The sequence below is a fragment of the Mastigoproctus giganteus genome, chromosome 1, assembly GCF_048544385.1.
Source record: "Mastigoproctus giganteus isolate SK-2022 chromosome 1, ASM4854438v1, whole genome shotgun sequence".
NCBI lineage: Eukaryota > Metazoa > Arthropoda > Arachnida > Uropygi > Thelyphonidae > Mastigoproctus > Mastigoproctus giganteus.
In genome coordinates this window covers 33912541-33930574 of record NC_143575.1, presented here as the reverse complement: position 1 = coordinate 33930574, position 18034 = coordinate 33912541, and the positions used below count along the sequence as shown (strand labels likewise).

At 36.9% G+C, this 18034-nt stretch overlaps 1 protein-coding gene across 1 annotated transcript in view; it reads right to left on the bottom strand.

Moving 5' to 3' along the window:
• The window catches only part of LOC150090694 (ATP-dependent translocase ABCB1-like), a 382558-nt gene that overhangs the window by 53777 nt on the left and 310747 nt on the right, over positions 1-18034 (bottom strand). The window contains exons 19-20 of the mRNA XM_090369148.1: positions 13753-13853; positions 12658-12798 (exon numbers count right to left, since the gene is read on the bottom strand). Coding sequence (XP_090225274.1) covers positions 12658-12798; positions 13753-13853 — 242 coding nt within the window. The remainder of the gene's footprint in view (positions 1-12657; positions 12799-13752; positions 13854-18034) is intronic.

The window sequence follows — 18034 nt, the reverse complement described above, 5'->3', positions numbered from 1 at the left end:
AGGATGTGTTGATTTAACATCATTGTTGTTGAGAAAGGAGGCGGAAGCCTCCGAAAGCTTCAGTCAATGTTTTATCGCTTTTAGCTTTATTGTATTTTAAATATTTTATTTATTTTATTTATTTTATTGTATATTAAAGTTTCATCGTATATATTTATTTTGTAAATCTTGCATATATCATTTTACAGTGTAATATCGTTTGGTTCATTTTAGTTTCTGGTATTAAACCATTTTAATTAAACGGTTGGTGTATTTGTTTTAAATTCTGGATACTTCCATTGCTGCCTCCTTTAATATAACTGGATAGATCCCATCCACCCAGGGTGCATTTCTTGTGTTTATCTTCAACAGTTTCTCCTCCACTTTACTCCCAGTTATTTCAAGATTCTGTAGCTTACTGCTAGGGTTGAATACACCTCTGGCATTCCCCTTGATGAATAACTCCTCATGTGTGAATGTCGATGCAAAATATTCATTTAGTTTGTTAGCTACCTAAGCAGGATCATCAACAGTTGACCCATCAATATCAAGTGGACCAATCTGATTCATCCCCTTCCTTCTAGAGTTTACATAAGTAAAGAACTCTTTGCTGTTTTTCTTTGCATCCCTTGCCAAGGATTTCTCGTAATCTGCCTTCGCCTGCCTAACCTCCTTTGTAACTTGGTTGCATATCAACTTGTATCTATCATAGGCTTCTGTGTCATGTGTTAATTTGTAAGTATCCCATGCATTTTTCTTCTCTGCCATATGCCTCATTAGTTCATCTGACATCCATTTTGGCCTAAACCTTGAACAATATTTCTTAGTTGGTATTTAAAGCCTAGTAGCTTCCAAGATAAGTTCTTTGAATGCTTCCCATTTTGAATTTGCTGTTGGTAACATCATCAGTTGGTCCCACTGTATAGAATTTAAATACTGTCTCAGTCCATCGTAGTCGCCTTTACAGAAGCAATAACCCTTCCCTTTACCCCTAATGGTAGTTACCTCTTTGAGTAAATCCCACTTCAGCACACTGTGATCACTGCCACCTAGTGGTTCATTTATCTGCAGATTCTTAATGCATGAAGAATCACTGCTGATAATCAAATCAAGAGTATTACTCCCTCTAGTTGCCTCCCGAACATGCTGATGTAGAAAACAATCATCCAATAAATCCACAAAAGCCCTGCTAGTGTGTGAGTAACCAACCCCCAAATTCTAGTCAATATCTGGGAAATTAAAATCTCCCATTATAAGACTCTCTGATTTACTGGCCCACTGTATTTCCCTGTACAGTTCCTTATTATACTCATCAGAGTCATTAGGCCTATAGCACACTCCTACTCTCAATTTTGATCTCCCAATGCTTATGTCACACCAAACTGACTCAACACTGCACTGTCCAGCGATGTCGACTGGCTTCACTTCCTTGGTTTTTATGTGTTTCTTAACTAATAGCATTACCCCCTCCCCCCTTCCTATCCTGTCTGTCCTTTCTGTAGACGTTGTACTCCCCAAATTCCAGTTCTGCATCCCTTATATCTGTGTGACACCACGTCTCTGATATCCCAACAATATCTGCCTTCGATGTTTTGAGCAATACCTCAAATTCATCAAATTTATTTACTAAACTCCTAGCATTGGTGTACACGCACCTGTTTCTATTCTTAGCTACCCTAACACAACCCATGTGTTTACTTGTACGGCAATGGCTCCCAGCAGTCTCTGAAATACCATGCATCTTGTTTTTCAGGCTTCTGCTCATTCTAATAGAAGCAGTGCAAGAATCTCTTTCACCTCTGCCAGTGGCTACTGTCAATCTATTGGTCTTTGTCTCCCCCCAAGCTAGCTGTTTTCCGACCCACCTAACACTGCCTCGATAGCATCAGCAAATATTCTTGCACCCTTTCTATTTAAGTGTATCCCATCCCTGTAGAAGCAATCTCTCCTGTTAACAAGTACAGTCCAGGCTGAAAAAAATTCTAACCTTTGAACCTTGCACAATCTTTCCAGGGCCGAATTGATCGACAAGGCTCTCATCATATACTCCCTCCTATCGTGTCTGGGCAAAATTGCAGACACTTTCAAATCCAACCCTAATTCTCGGCTTTTGTTCAACAGTGACCTGTACTTGTTAAGTAATTCTGCCGGTCTCCTACTCTTAATATTATTAGTGCCAACGTGTACAACTATATCACCTTTTGTGCTCTTAAAAGATGATATTCGCTCTACAACGTCATCAACCTTTGCCCCTGGCAGACATACCCTGGTTCTGTTCCACCTATCTTTTTTACAAAGCATGTTCCCCGTTTCCCCGACAATAGAGTCACCAACAACTACTAGTTCCTTCGGGACCAGCGCATTCTGCCTTGGGGGTTGTCTCTGTGTCACGCGATGCCCAAGTGCAAGCTCTGGCGTTGATGTGGGCAGCTGAGAGCTTGATGGGCCCCTCAATTTAGTTTCTTCGAGGGCATCCACCTTGTCCTTCAAGCTCTCATATAGGCCCACAAGAACGCCGAGTTGTTGCCTGATATCGATACACTCCTTGCATCGTGCACACACAAAGACATCCCCTTGGCACTAACAGTGTTCCTGGCACTAACAGAGTCATATATTGTGATGAGTGTTGAAGATGGGTAGAGTCTTCTAATCTCATAGTGCATTCGTTGTAGGGTTCTTCATGTTGGTGCAGGCACTGATGCATTCTGACATTCGCACATTAAATGCAGAGGTTAACTGTTCTATCATTTGGTGATGATTACATTTTAATTGCTCCAGATGTTGAGCGTGTTCACAGATGTTTTTGGCTATTCACTGGAGACTTGAATAATACCAGTCTTTGAACACACAGACAAGTGCAGCAGCCCTCTTTGGTGTAGCAACTGCTAAATGCATTAGCAATAATTCTTCTTCAAAAGTCCATGAGATCCTGTCTGTTTCATATTGTTGGTGAATTGATTTGGGCATTGATCAGGTCACACAGCTGTATAGTACTTTCTGGCATATGTAAGACACCATATGTAATTAATGAGATTGTTGCATTAGTCCAGAACATTCGTGGTCCTAAAGATCAGGCAGTGTATATAGCCAGCATTTTAGACTGGAACAGAGCTGCTCAAAGTATAGTATGGCCTACAAAAGAATTTTGAAAATTATGAAAGTTAAATTAGACATCCTAGAGGTACACTATGTAACTATAGCTTTGAAGAACATCAGTCAGCTTCAAGGGTATTCAGATATAAATATGTACCCCAACATTGTGATATACATGTGACACAGCTATAAGTATTTCAAAATTATTTATAGAAGGTTAAACAGTAAAAACTGTTTTTGGTTTTATTGATACTCATAATTAAATATAAATTGGAGAAAAATATTTTCTTATTAAGCTTAAATACTGCAGCTGAGTTTATTGATTTTTGAAGAAGACACCATATGTCTTTACTAGTTGTTATGGAGCAAAACTGTATCACATCAAACCAATCCTTTCCTTATAAAGCCCACAGAGTCCCAGGGAATCTTCAATGCAGCCCTTCGGCATAAAAGAATGGGCACTACTAGTTCCTTAGTATTTTTTTTGTTTTATGGGAATTTTTTGGAATATAACAGCTACTCAGTCCATAGTGCACCATTTCTTGTGGTATTACAGTTTGTACAGTTTTGAAGTGCATTGATTTTCATATTTTGCAGGTTGAAAAATCCAGAGTAACTTACTGAGGGTAAAAAAACCTAATTCTTCCACCCTATCCAAGACTGGCTAAGTAGCCCCTAATGAGCATGAGGACATGTTCAATCTATCTATCTTATGATTGATGATACCCACCAGAGGTGGGTATCATCAATCATAAGATAGATGGCAGGCAATATGATTGATGATACCCACCTCTGGTGGGTATCATCAATCATAACAAGTTTGGTGGTGGTGTGGGGACTGTCAGGTCCCAAATTTTCTTTTATATTGCCAAAAAACATTTATGATTTTTTTTAAATTCTGCTTGCAGTACTCTAATGCTTCACCTTTTACTTACTAACCCCTTCACAAGGGCAAATGTAAATATACGAAATCTGCTTATATGGGCTCTATGGAATATGCAAATATAAAAGTTGCATTTTCCTATGCTGATTTTCTAAGCTATTGTAATTATAACAAGTTAGTTAATGTATGTAGCACATAACATAACAGGCAATAGTAAATGGTAATAATTCATAATTTATAAAAAAAGAGAAAAAAAGGAGCAAAAAGCAATAACTTTTATTCATGAAAAGAGAAAATTTAGTTTCTGCACATCTATCATGTAGATCATTCATTCATTCTTTCTTTCAACCAGCACATGGGAATAAAAATAATATCCAGTGTTCAGCAACAGTAGTGCCAAATGATGCAGGAAAGCAAACTTATGTAACAACAGCAAAAAAAAAAAAAAAAAAACTACACACTTCACCCATCCATACCCTTCAAGGAGTTCTCTAGTTTTTCCTTGAATTTATTAAACCATCCACTTCCACAACAACAACTGATAGAAGCCTATTCCAACAATCAACCACCTGCTGGCTTGGATTTCAGGAAAGCCTTTGATACTGTTGCACATGGAAGACTGCTGTACAAACTGCAGCAGTATGGCATTAAGGGGAAAGTTCTGCTATGGATAAAGGGATGGTTGAGTGGGAAAAAAGAGAGTGGTAATAAATGGACACTGCTGTATGTGGACTAATGTTATTAGTGGAGTCCCCAGGTTTGATGTTGGGTCCATTGTTGTTTTCTGTATTTATTAATGATATTGATGAAGGTGTATCAGGCTTAATGTCCAAGTTTGTAGACAATACAAAGGTTTGCAGGGTTGGTAATGACAGTGTGCTACTGGAACAGGATCTAGAAGGGTAGTGCAGAATAAAAAAGACCTGGGGGTAATTGTGCAGTCAGATATGAAGTTTTGTGAGCAGTGCACACAGGCTGCCAGAGCAACTCATGGAATTTTGTCAGTGATATATAGAAACTTTGCTAGCAGGGATAAGGATGTGATTATCCTTTTGTATAAGTCAATGGTCAGGCCACACCTTGAGTACTGCATATGGGTCTGGAGGCCTCATTTTAGGAAGGATGTAGAGTGCTTGAATGAGTACAGAGAAGGTCAATGAGATTGGTGATGGGAAAAAAGGGGTGCTTTTACCAAGAAAGGCTTAAGTTCTGCAAATTGCAGCGTCTGAAGTCCAGGCACCTGTGAGGTGATCTGATTGAGGTGTTATAAGGCCTTGAATGGTTTGAGCAAGCTCAATGCTGATGGATTCTTCCTCTTGATAAGATTACACAACTGAGCAGGCATAAATACAAATTGAGGAAAGACAGTTGTAGAATAGATGTCTGGAAATTTGTCTTTAGCCAGCAGGTGATTGATTGCTGGAATAACCTTCCCTCTATTGTTGTGGAATTTGATAGCTTAAATAAATTCAAAGAACTGGACAAACATTTGGGGCAAATGGATGGGTGAAATAGAAAGGGTTTTTTTTTTTTTATATATGAAAACATCTTTGGCGGCACCTACTAAATTTCAGTCTGACAGTCAATGTTTGGCTCATTGGCGAAAATGTGAAATGGAAATGATGCAAATTACATCACTTCCTAAATAACGCTAATTCAGTCACTAACGTTGATTCAGTAGAGTAAGTAGTAGGCATTAGCATAAAACATTACATCATTCATACTAAATATTTTGGACTGAAGTAAAACTGATTGGTAACCAAAATGCGAGACGACATTTGGGTAGTTGTAGGTGTGAGCAGAAGCTCATGCTTGCTACTTCCTAAATGAAGCTAATGATGCTAACTTAGTCACTAACATTGATTTGGTAGATTAAGTAGCGGGCGTCGTTCATAACTTGGTTCTAGTTGTTCAATTTTAAAATGGTTCTGATTTTCGTCAAAGATGTTTTCACGTAAAACATCTTTCATGCATACAGGGTACACTTTTTTTTTTTTTGGCTGATGCTGTATAAGCTTGCATTCTTGCATCATACGCCTCTGCTAATGCTAATCTGCCTTAGCTTGCTTAACCTCCTTTGTGACTTGATTACAGACTAACTTATATGTACAGACTAACTTATACAGAAGCCTATAGGCTTCTGTATCAGCTGATAATTTATATTCATCCCCATGCATTTTTCTTCTCTGCCACGTGTCTCAATGGTTCATCTGACATCCATTTAGGTCTAAGCCTTGAATAGTATTTCTTTGTGGGTATGAAAAGCCCAGTAGTTTTTATGATTACTTCCCCGAATGCTTCCCATTTAGAATTTGCTGATGGTAACAACATCAGTTGGTCCCACTGCATAAAATTTAAAAACTGTCTGAGGCCACTGTAGTCACCCTTATGAAATCAAAACTCTTTCCTTTTACCCATGACAATAGTTATGTCTTTAATTAAGTTCCATGTTAGTACACATTAGTACAATCATCTGCAATTACAATATCACTAATTTCATATGGCTCAGCCTCTCCTCAGCACAAAAGGTCTTTTTTCAGTAAAGACCGATGCAAAGTACCTATTCAATTCATCCACAACATCAGCTGGGTTATCTATGACTTTCCCACACCAAGTGCACAAGGATCCAATCTGATTAGTTCTCTTCTTTGTTGTATTCACATGCATGAAAAATTCCTTGTCCCCATTCTTTGTTCTCTTAGCCAATGCTATCTCATACACAGCCTTGGCCTCTTGAATTTATTTGTGGTACCATAACAGATCAAGTTACAGAGTGATCTTTACATCACTCTGTAACTGTCCCATGCTATCTTATTCTGCTCTATTTCACCAGCCAGCTCCACAGTCATTCATTTCGGCATCCTCCTCCTCCTGCCATATTTTCTTAAAGTAATGTATGCATTCATGGCTTCTGTGATTTTTGCTTTAAAAGTATTCCATAATTCAAATATATTCATGATCCCTCAGTGATCCACCCAATTCACAGATGCCATATAGCACTTTAAACTGTCAAAGTCCCCTCTTATGAAGTTAAAATCCATGTCTTACCTTTAACTACTGCAACATCTTTCTTCATCTTCCAACTGACAATTAATGATCGCTTCCTGACAATGGTTCCTGTACTTTAATCACTGTGATATAATCTGTTTTGTTAGTAATGATGAGGTCAAGAATATTCTCACCTCTAGTACTTTCTCTAACATGCTGGTACAAATAAAAATCATCTAGTTTATTTAAAAAAGTATTTCCCATGGTGAATTTCCCTCCCACTTATTTCCATAAATCTGGGGCAGATTAAAATCACCCCTAATAAGACATTCACACTTTCTTGCCCATTCCATCTGCATGTAAAGACTCTCGTTATATTCTTCACAATCTCCTGGTCTGTAGATTACTCCCACTCTCATTGTTCCTTTGCTTCCAACTAACTCACACACCATGCAGATTCTATGCTGCAGGCATAACTTCAGACTCAGCAAAAGCTCTTTTCATGCTCAGGCTGTTTTTGATAAGAAACACGACCCATACACCCCATATATCTTCCCTATTTTTCCTAAATACATTATACATACCATAGTGGAACTCGTCACCACAAATTTCCAGGTGGCACCACATTTCTGTTAGCCCTATTATATCAGCATTAGTTGTCCTAAACAGGAGTTCAAATTCAGCCATTTTATTGACAACACTCCTGACATTATTGTAGACATAGCTGAGACCAAGTAATCTTTTATAGTTTGCTACCCTGATACATCCCTTGAAGTTATTTAGGTTTGTATCCCAAGCTTTATCTTCGCCCACATTTGAAAAGGCGTCTCTGTAGCCAGGTGGGCAGGAGCAGCAATGCGTAGCACACGCTTCTTGATTAGACCGGGGTTTTAGCCCGTGATCACCAAATACGGAGGATGCGGAAAGGTCAGGGAATGACCACCGCATATTCCCGGAGCAATATGGCCTTAGTTGCTAATGCTCCTAAAAACCAAACAAACAAACATTTGAAACATTGCTACTCTCAGGATAGCTTATCAATATCGGCTGTTGTGGCAACAAACAAGAATTCATGAGGTGAATGCAAGCATTACTTTGACCCCTATCATCATATAAACGTGGATATAAATTACCTATCTCCCCTAACTAGCAGTTTCTCTGATCCCTTAGAGTATACTCAATGATATTAGCAAAAATACTTGCACCTCCTTTGTTTAAACGAATACCATTTCTACAAAACAGATTCCTTCTACCTACAAATGGGGGCCACACTGATAAAAATTTTCCCATAGAGCCTTGTAGATTCTCTCAAGTCTCGAGTTAATCCACAAGACTTTCAGCATATAATCCCTCTTATCATGTGTGGACATAAAGTTTTAATTCTAACTTACAAGTTAGTGCATTTGCATCATTTCTGTACATAGCCAATTACATAAGTACAGTCAGTCCTCGTATAACACGTGTTTACATTACATGAATTCAATCATACACGATTTATAAATAGGGGAACGATACCTTATATAACACGAACCGAATTCGCTTATGCATGATTCGCCTTTGTGTTTACAAGAAATGGCAGTCGAACGCAGAATCACCCCCAACCGAAAGCAACACGATAGGAATGAAGAGAAGATTCTGAAAATGTATTTATGTTTTTTATATAAGTGAAAGGGAAACACATTTCACCATAATAACATAAAAACCAACACAATTCCAGCTATCAGTATAATCGCAAATGCAATTAGATCGACTTTACTACCAGTTTATAACAGATTCCACTAGCAGAAACGCAACTGAAAATTGTTTTTATTGTTTTATGGTAGTAACTCCTAGAAATGTGCTTTAGTAAAATGTGAGGTGTTAATCTCTGCCTTTACGGTGTTGTTTATTCAGTTGCTACACGCGCGCAGCTTTGTTTATGTGTATCAAGCGTGCCTCCTCGTTTTGTAATTGGGCTTTATTCCCTAAAAATGAGTAAAATGCTTAAAAGGTGTGAAAAGGAAGCATCCTGTTGAAGACACTGCAGATTCAGAGAGAAAAATAAAAGCAATATCGATAAACAGAGGCAGACTGGGTCAAAAATTCTTACCCGGGAAAATTTGTAGTGACCTCATACTAGCATTTATGGCCAAAATCACACCGGCCTCTGGCCCACCAGGGTTTCCCCGGGAAGGCTTATAGCCAGTCCGCCTCTGTCGATATAGAAAAAATATGAAATTGTGAAGCGCTTTGAGCGAAATGAAAGACCATGTGATACTGCACGTGCTACAGACCTAAATGAGACAACGCCGAGAATTACAAAGAATGCAGAGAAAATAAAAACAACTTTTATAGCAGGACCAACTGAAAGTGTAATTAAAATCCATTAGATTAAGATACAAAGAATTGGAAGAGATGGAATGGCTGTCATCTGTTTGGATAGAAAATCAAACAAAAAACAAGTTTGCTTATGATAGAAGCAAAAGCATTAGCAATATTTTATTACGTAATAGTTGTAATAAAATACTTACGTATTTTATTACAATTATTTATTGTGTTTGGTAATGTTTTGGTTACAAATGTGTGTTCAATCTTGGTTGTTTATATTGCACGATTTTGCATTGCATGAGGGTTTCTAGGAACACAACTATCGTGCTATACGAGGACTGACTGTAGTTATAAATTGGCATCATTAAGTATATCTCTATTGTGAATACCTTCACAACGAGTTAGTATTAGTATCAGTAATGGCCGTATGGTGCAAGAAAGCCTATGGCTTATGCTGAACCAGCCAAAAAAAAAAAAAAAAAAAAAAACACACCCAAATAGAACGATAAAAAAATAAAATAAATATATAAATAATTCATGATATTGCATGAGTTGCCATGATATTGCACTACCTCGAATAAGTAACACTTCAGCATAGGAGAAGACTATTGTTACTTATTCCCAGCTCAGCGGAAAACATCATCCATATGGCACCGTCTCGGAGCGGATACCATCACCCACTGATGAGGAGCTTATTGGCTCCTCATCAGTGGGTGGACAGGTACCAGATGAGGAGCCAATAAGCTCCGAAACGGTGCCATATGGGTGATGGTATCCGCTGAGAATAAGTAACAATAGTCTTCTCCTGTGGTGAAGTGTTACTTTTCGATGTAGTGCAATATCATGGCAACTCGTTGTGAAGGTATTCACAATATGAGATTGTGAAGGTATTCACAATATGATAATTTATAACTACTTATGTAGTTGGCTATGTACAGAAATTATGCAAATGCACTAACTTGCACATTAGTTAAACTATTTACGTAACCTGAAGCTTTAGCCCTAAACTATACCATAATCTAACTTTTAATTCTATTAAAAAATAATTATAAACATAAAATACAGACAATTAAAACTGTTAGTTTTATCCAATTTTAAGTGTATAAAGCCATTACATGCACAAAAATTCAGCATTAACCAGGCTATCTACTTCTGTTTATATTATATATATATATATTTTTTTTTTAATAATTTAAAATGCCTATTTTATATAATACTTTAAACATAAAATGAACAGTATCTAATTTACTAACTTTGTTTTTGGAAGCTTTAGATCTTTTCACAGATACGTTTGTTCTGTTAGCTTGACTATTCATGATACACTGGTGTATATGAAGTAAATACCTGAGGAGAGGGATGGCAACATATATGAATTGTGAAACTTTTAGATGTGGCATTCAGACAGCAAGAATGTACACAGCTTCTTATAATTAAAGAGGCTTGTGCACTCTGGATTCATTATTATTGTGGATTATTGTGTGACACAGAGCGAAACGGAAGACAGAATAAATAATGACAAGTTTAATACTAATTGTAAAACACACATATATTAAATATTAAATACATACAAAAGCTTTCAGTTATTATGGTAACCTTCATCAGTCAAACTGACATTTAAGAGTGTGGACAAAAGGGCGTGTACTGCCAGTCATGTATATGAAACTGTATGATGCAATATTTAATTATTGTTTGACTGATGAAGGTTACCATAATAACTGAAAGCTTTTGTATGTATTTAATATTTAATATGTGTGTGTTTTACAATTAGTATTAAACTTGTCATTATTTATTCTGCCTTCTGTTTTGCTCTGTGTCACACAATAATCCACAATAATAACCGAGCTTCTTGATTTATTGTGCCTTCAGCAGGGTCTCACAAATGCACATGCTACTTGAATTCCTTCCAGTAATGAGTTGATGGATTAAAGGCAGCAAGAGTATGCACTAGTCAATCCAGTAACCTCCTAGACAGTTACCAATAAGTTCAGCAGACACTGTTTTAAAGCTGTACCCTTGAAATACAAGAAATACTGGATTTCACCATGCTGTCCATCATAACCTCAAAAGACATAACCATAATCATGAGAAAAGAGACTTGGAGATGCCAGAACTTTGTTATGAAAACTCAAAGCCTTAAATAAGCAAAGTGGTTGTACTGCACTGGGTGATGAAAGTCATCTGTTACTTAGTTTAACGCAAGAAGGATTTAGTGTCAAACAACATTAACTTTATTCAAATAACAATGCATACCATGTCATAGAACTGTATCTTTCTAGTACTTTACAAGTTATCTTGGGCTGTAAGTACATTTGCTGTAAACCAAGAAAATGTCAAATGACTTTTTCTTGGTTAATCACAAAAACATTAACTAAAAAATGATTCTGTAGTTAATGTGGTTTGATACTAAACCCTCAATAAAAGAGTTTAGCAAATTTAATGAGGAAAACATATTTTCTGTTTCTAGGATGATGCACAATAGGGGACACAGATTCAAATTAAGGAAAGATAATTGTATACTGAATACTCAAAAAAATTAATAGAAAACATTTCTCATTATAACTTAATTCCCCTCTCTTTCTACTATAGTTTATGTGAATTAATACAAAAAGTAAACCATTAAAAATTAAAAATGATAGCTTCCACCAGTGAAACACACTTCTTTTGAATATTTGTTGCTATGATGCAATTAAAATGGAATGGTATAGAATAAGATAAGATTTTATGAGGGCAATTCCTGTTGGGTAAGTCATTGTCAAAAGGCATGTTAAAGAGTGCACACAAGGAAAAAGCTAATAAAATAAGTAAACTTAATCACATGGTAATGATTGACACTCATTATGAAAATCACATTCTGAGGAGACTTTACAGTTTCCTAAGCTTTGAGTAAACAACACCAAAGGTTAGAAAACTGTAGCTATAAGCACATTTAAAATTTACATATTGAAATATTTTATAGTCAATTATTCCATACTACAAAGTTTATAATCAATACATAGTTTTTCCAGAATTTGTGCATTATTAATACAATTAGGATTATTATGATTTGTACTCATGATAATATGTATATTAATATGTTATTAGTATGTTATTACTAAGATTAGCATAAAAAAAGTGTTTCTTCACATTCACCTCAGCAGCAACATGTAAGCACTTGTTGAAATTTTATATTTTTATGCTACCTGCTACTGATGAGGAAACCAAGGAGTTTCAAAATGCAGCCTTCAATTAAAGTTTTGTATGTAGCCTTCAATTAAAGTTTTCTCAATTTAATATTTATAAATTTAATATACACTAATAGAGGCTTTTTATTTTAGTGTATAATAGTGTATATATTAATATTAATGAAGCATATATTAATGTATAATAGTGAATTTATTTTATAAATAAATATTTTAAAATCAACTTACTTGAAAAGATTCCCAAACCAAATTTCATTTGTTGCAGTCAAGATTCCACCATAATATGTGACTGCTGAATACGCAAAACACTGAATACTTTGGACAACACCAAAGGTGATACCATAATAATGAGATTTTCTTTTGGAAGAACTGCAAGTAAACAAACTAAACGAATAAAAATAAATATGCCAATGTTAAATTTTCAAGATTTCACTCTAATAATCAGTGCATCATAGTTAACTTTTCTCCAACAATAGAAACCTTGCTTCTCTTATTCTTATAATTATTTCCAGCTTTTTATCCTTGCTGTTGATGTTATTCTTAAGCAAGTTAGGAACCCCACACAAAAAGGAAAAAATCTTGCATTGTCCCTTAACGTAATGCTCTGATTACTCACAATGCAAACTAATAACACCATTACAATTAGTTGAAACTAATGATGAATGACATCAGTAGCACTGCAGTTAATCATCAAAACAATATAATTATTTCTTGAACAAATAAGGTATAAAAAGAGGCTGCAGACTGACAGAGAGAGAGAGAGAGAGAGAGAGAGAGAGAGAGAGAGAGAGAGAAAAATATAAAAATATAAAATATTGTAAAAATCAAATCCATTTACTAGGAGCCAAGTTATTACATGCAGCTGAAAGGAAATGGTGAAGACAGTAGACACATTACACATAAATTGTCACATGCCTAAAAATAAATAAAAATAAGCAACATGTACCTAATATGAATATCATTTTAATAGGTTAGTGTCTGCTTATTCTTATTTATTATTTTTATTATTTTTTATCATCAAAATCTCCACAGAAATTTTTTAAAATTCAAGCAGCCATCATAGCTCTGTTCAGAATCAAACACATTTAAACAAATTTTATTTTATTGTTTTCAGATCCTGAATCAATTCTGAAAGAACAGCCCACATGCTAGGAAACACCTTGTGTGTGTGTGCACACGCGCACATGATCCTAAATGCCATGCAAACACTTATTTATTAACCATTTATAAATTAGGATTTCATAACATAGACCTAAGAGTGCATAATACAACTCTAAACTTCTCAAAGAGAAAATAATTTACAGAAATCATTTATGGCCTCACCTCTGTGTAATTAACAATGCTTTGACAAAATTAGAATAAAACACTTCCTCTCGATGAAGAGATGCAACTGTATGAATATTTCTAATAGCCTCCATGGCAATCTGTAAGGAACATATTTAGTAACTATTATTTTTGAATAGTAGATAGAGAAATAAATCACAATACTTCACACTTTTAATTATGATTAAGTTATATACTTTTCTATCTTTATCACCCATTCTGAGGTTAAATAAATTTTTCATTATTTCTTACAAATATGTACTTGCAAACTCAAGAATAGCATGAACTTATGAAAGAACAGTATAAATAGATACATCATGTCATGTTAGGCAGTTACATGGAGATTGATCACAATAGTAATAACCCATACAATATATCATTTCTATGACATATAAAAAGATTACGTCAAAAAATGTCTGAACATCAAAAATGTCTAAAGGCAATATTAACCCATAAGTGACAGCACCTCTCTCAAAAGTGCTACAGAAATTACTAAATGTAAATAAAAAATTATCTACCAGAGTGGCACAAATGGCAATTTTAATATTTCACAATTATTTTTGATACATATTATTAGTAATTAAGAAATACTGTTATTAAAAAATAAACTTAGTCATAGTCCTTGAGGTCATCACAGACATTCTCTCAAATATGCTAGACAAGCTGTACTTGCTACCTGGGAGTCTAAAATGCTTAAAATGATGGAACTGATATTCAGGTGACGTTCAAGTCAAGTGGACCCAATTTCGACAAAGTCCGGACAGTCTCTCTCAGCCAAATACTTTGCTCACACCTTCACGATGGTGGGACTGTTGGTAACCCTGGGTATAACCTCCATGCACATGCACATTGTGGGTGACAACCCAGATGTTAATCAACGTAAGCAGCGTTCAAGGTGTGGCACCCACACCACATGGAGGAATGCCATCCCTCTGTGGTACCAGGCAATACTAGGTGATAGATGACTCTCATCAAATGGTGAAATACCACCATTTTGCTTACTGGAGGCTTAAAGTGGTGGAACCCATGTTTAGTCTCCAGAGCTAAGTTCCGGACAACCCTTCCCCATCTCTTATATCATGCAGTATGACTGATGACTTTTGAGGTTATGATGAACATCATGATGAGATCCAATCTTCCTTACATTTCGAGTGTACAGCTCTAAAACAGTATCCGCAGGCCGGCCGCTAGTTAGTACACCGGACCGAACCAATTGGTAACTTTTTAGGAGGCTTCTGGATCAGCTAGTGTATAATCTTGCTACCTCAACTCTGCCAGATAGTGACTGGAGGGAGTCCAATTAGTGCATATGTGGGGGGGCGGGGTTCAACTCTTGATGATCCTGCTCACGTAGCTAACAAACTAAATGAATATTTTCCATCTGCATTCGCATATCAGGAGTTATTTAGGGAGGGGAATGCCAGAGGTGTATTCAACTCTGCCAGTGAGCTAGATAATCTTGTTATTTTATTTTATTTTTTTTTTTTAGGAGTTGTTGGCGCATCGGCTTCTGTGACCATAATGCACCTCCCAAGGTTTTTGCAGTACTTTGATCCAAGCCCGAGGCAGGATTCGAACCCGCGACCTTTGGGTTGCCAGGCAGGCACTTTACCCACCCGGCTAGCCCGGTCAGCATAATCTTGTAATAACTGAGAGGAGTGAAGGAGAAATTGTTGAAGATAAACATAAGAAAGGCACCTGGGGTGGATGGAATCTATCCAGTTATATTAAAGGAGGTGGCAAAGGAAGTAAGCAAACCCTTAGCCATAATTATGAGAGCTTCCCTGGACTCAGGGGATGGGGGTACCCATGGACTGGAAATGTGCAAATGTGACCCCAATCCACAAAGGAGGATCAAAGCGAGACACAGGTAATTACAGATCTCTTAGTTTAACTTCTGTTCCAGGGAAATCAATGGAGGCACTGGTTAAAGAAGCACTGCAGGATCATCTAGACAAGACTTCAGTTATAGCTCAGACACAACATGGTTTTGTTAAGGGAAAGTCTTGCCTGACCAATTTAACTGGATACTATGATATGGTCACAAAGGAACTGGATGCAAAGAATAACTTTGATATCATATATTTGGATCTTAGAGAGGCCTTTGATACTGTTACACATGGAAGACTGCTGCACAAATTGGAGAAGTGTGGCATTGGAGGCAAATTGCTGCTATGGATAAAGGGATGGTTGAGTAGGAGAAGACAAAGAATGGTAAACAATGGACACTGCTCTTCATTGGCTAATGTTATTAGTGGAGTCCCTCAGGGTTCAGTGTTGGGTCCATTGTTGTTTTCTGTATTTATAAATTATACTGATGATGGTATATCAGGCTTAATGTCCAAGTTTGCAGACGATACAAAGGTTGGCAGGGTTGTTAATGACACTAATGACAGTACACTGCTGCAACAGGATCTAGAAAAGTTGAGCAGATGGGCTGAGAGGTGGCAAATGAAGTTTAACATTGACAAATGTAAAGTCCTATATATGGGAAGCAGTAACCCCAGAGTAACGTATCAATTCTGTGGTACCACACTGACAGTGGTAGAGAATGAAAAGGACCTGGAGGTAATTGTGCAGGCAGATATCAAGTTTTCTGAGCGGTGCAGACAGTCTGCAAGAATAGCTAATGGTGTCTTGTCAATGATATACAGGTTTTTTAGAAGGGAAATGGAGGTGATTATCCCCTTGTATAAGGCAATGGTCTGGCCACACCTTGAGCACTGTATACAGGCCTGGAGGCCTCATTTTAAGAAGGATGCAGAGCTGTTGGAACGAGTACAGAGAAGGGCAACAAGATTAGTGAACAGAAAAAGGGGTTACTCTTTCGAAGAAAAAACTTAAGTTTTGAATTACAGTGTCTGGAGACTAGGCACCTATGAGGTGATCTGATTGAGGTGTATAAAGCCTTGAATGGTTTGAGCATGCTCAGTGCTGATGGGATTCTTCCTCTTGCTTAGAATAATCACCTGAGAGGGCATAAATTCAAATTGAGGAAAGACAGTTGTAGAATAGATGTGCGGAATTTTGCCTTTAGACAGAAGGTGGTTGATCGCTGGAACAAACTTCCATCTGTTGTAGCAGTTGATAGCTTAAATAGATTCAAGTCAGAACTTGACAAACATTTGGAGCGAGGAGATGGGCGAAATCAGATTTTTTTTTTTTTTTCCCTTTTTGGCTGATGCTATATAAACTTGCTTTCTTGCATCATGTGCCCTTGCTAATACTAATGCTTTTGATCATGTTTGGCATGAAGGTCTTCTAAACAAGCTTCCAACTTATGGTTTGCCAACTGTTTTTTGTAATTGGTTATCCAGTTTTCTCTCTGATTGCTCACTGAGGGTGATGGTAGATGGCTTTCTCTTCTAACGTTTTCACTAATGCTGGTGTCCCCCAAGGTTCAATTCTTTCTCCAACTCTTTTCCTCTTAAATATATATTAATGACCTTCTTCCATTGACTGGAAATCCTAACCATAGTTTTGCCGATGATAGCACATTGCATTCCACTTTCCATTTTGAGAAACCTTGCCCTGTCGAATCAGCTTCAACTTCTCGAATATCCGCTACCAATTCCTTAAATGCCAATCTCCAGGTAATTCTCCAGTGAGGCAAAGACAACTTAGTTGATTTCAATCCTTCTAAAACTGTCTTGTCTTATATCTCGCAAAAAAGGATTCATCTGCTCCTATGCTTATCTTTGGTGACACTCCAATTTCTAGGCCAAATGATATATCTCTTTTGGGGATTACCCTGACTTCTAATCTCCTTTGGCACAAGCAAATTACAAATATTGCTTCCTCTGCATCTAAAAAACTTGGTTTTCTCTTTTTACTTTTCTTCCAAACAGCTGTTCACTCTGTACAAATCGCAAATCCACCCTACCATGGAATATTGGTCCCACATCTTGGGCGGTGCCCCCCAAAACCTCTCTCAGGCTTCTAGATTTCATTCAGAAGAGAGCAGTTAGGTTAATTAATGACTCCTCTCTAACAGGGTCTCTCCGCTTGCTGTCTCATAGACGTACTGTTTCTGCTGCATGCCTTTTCTACAGATACTTCCATGGGCATTGTTCTTCTGAATTGGCTTCTATAAATCACGCTCTCTCTTTCAACACAGTCCAAACACGTGCCGCCACCAGCCAACATCGATTTACTGTCCAACTTAAAACTCACAGAAGCAACTTTTCATCTTCCTCGTTTATTCATTGAACTGCCGTTTTCCGGAACAACCTTCCTTCGTACATTTTTCCTGAAAATTAGTCTACAGAAGTTCAAGTCTAAT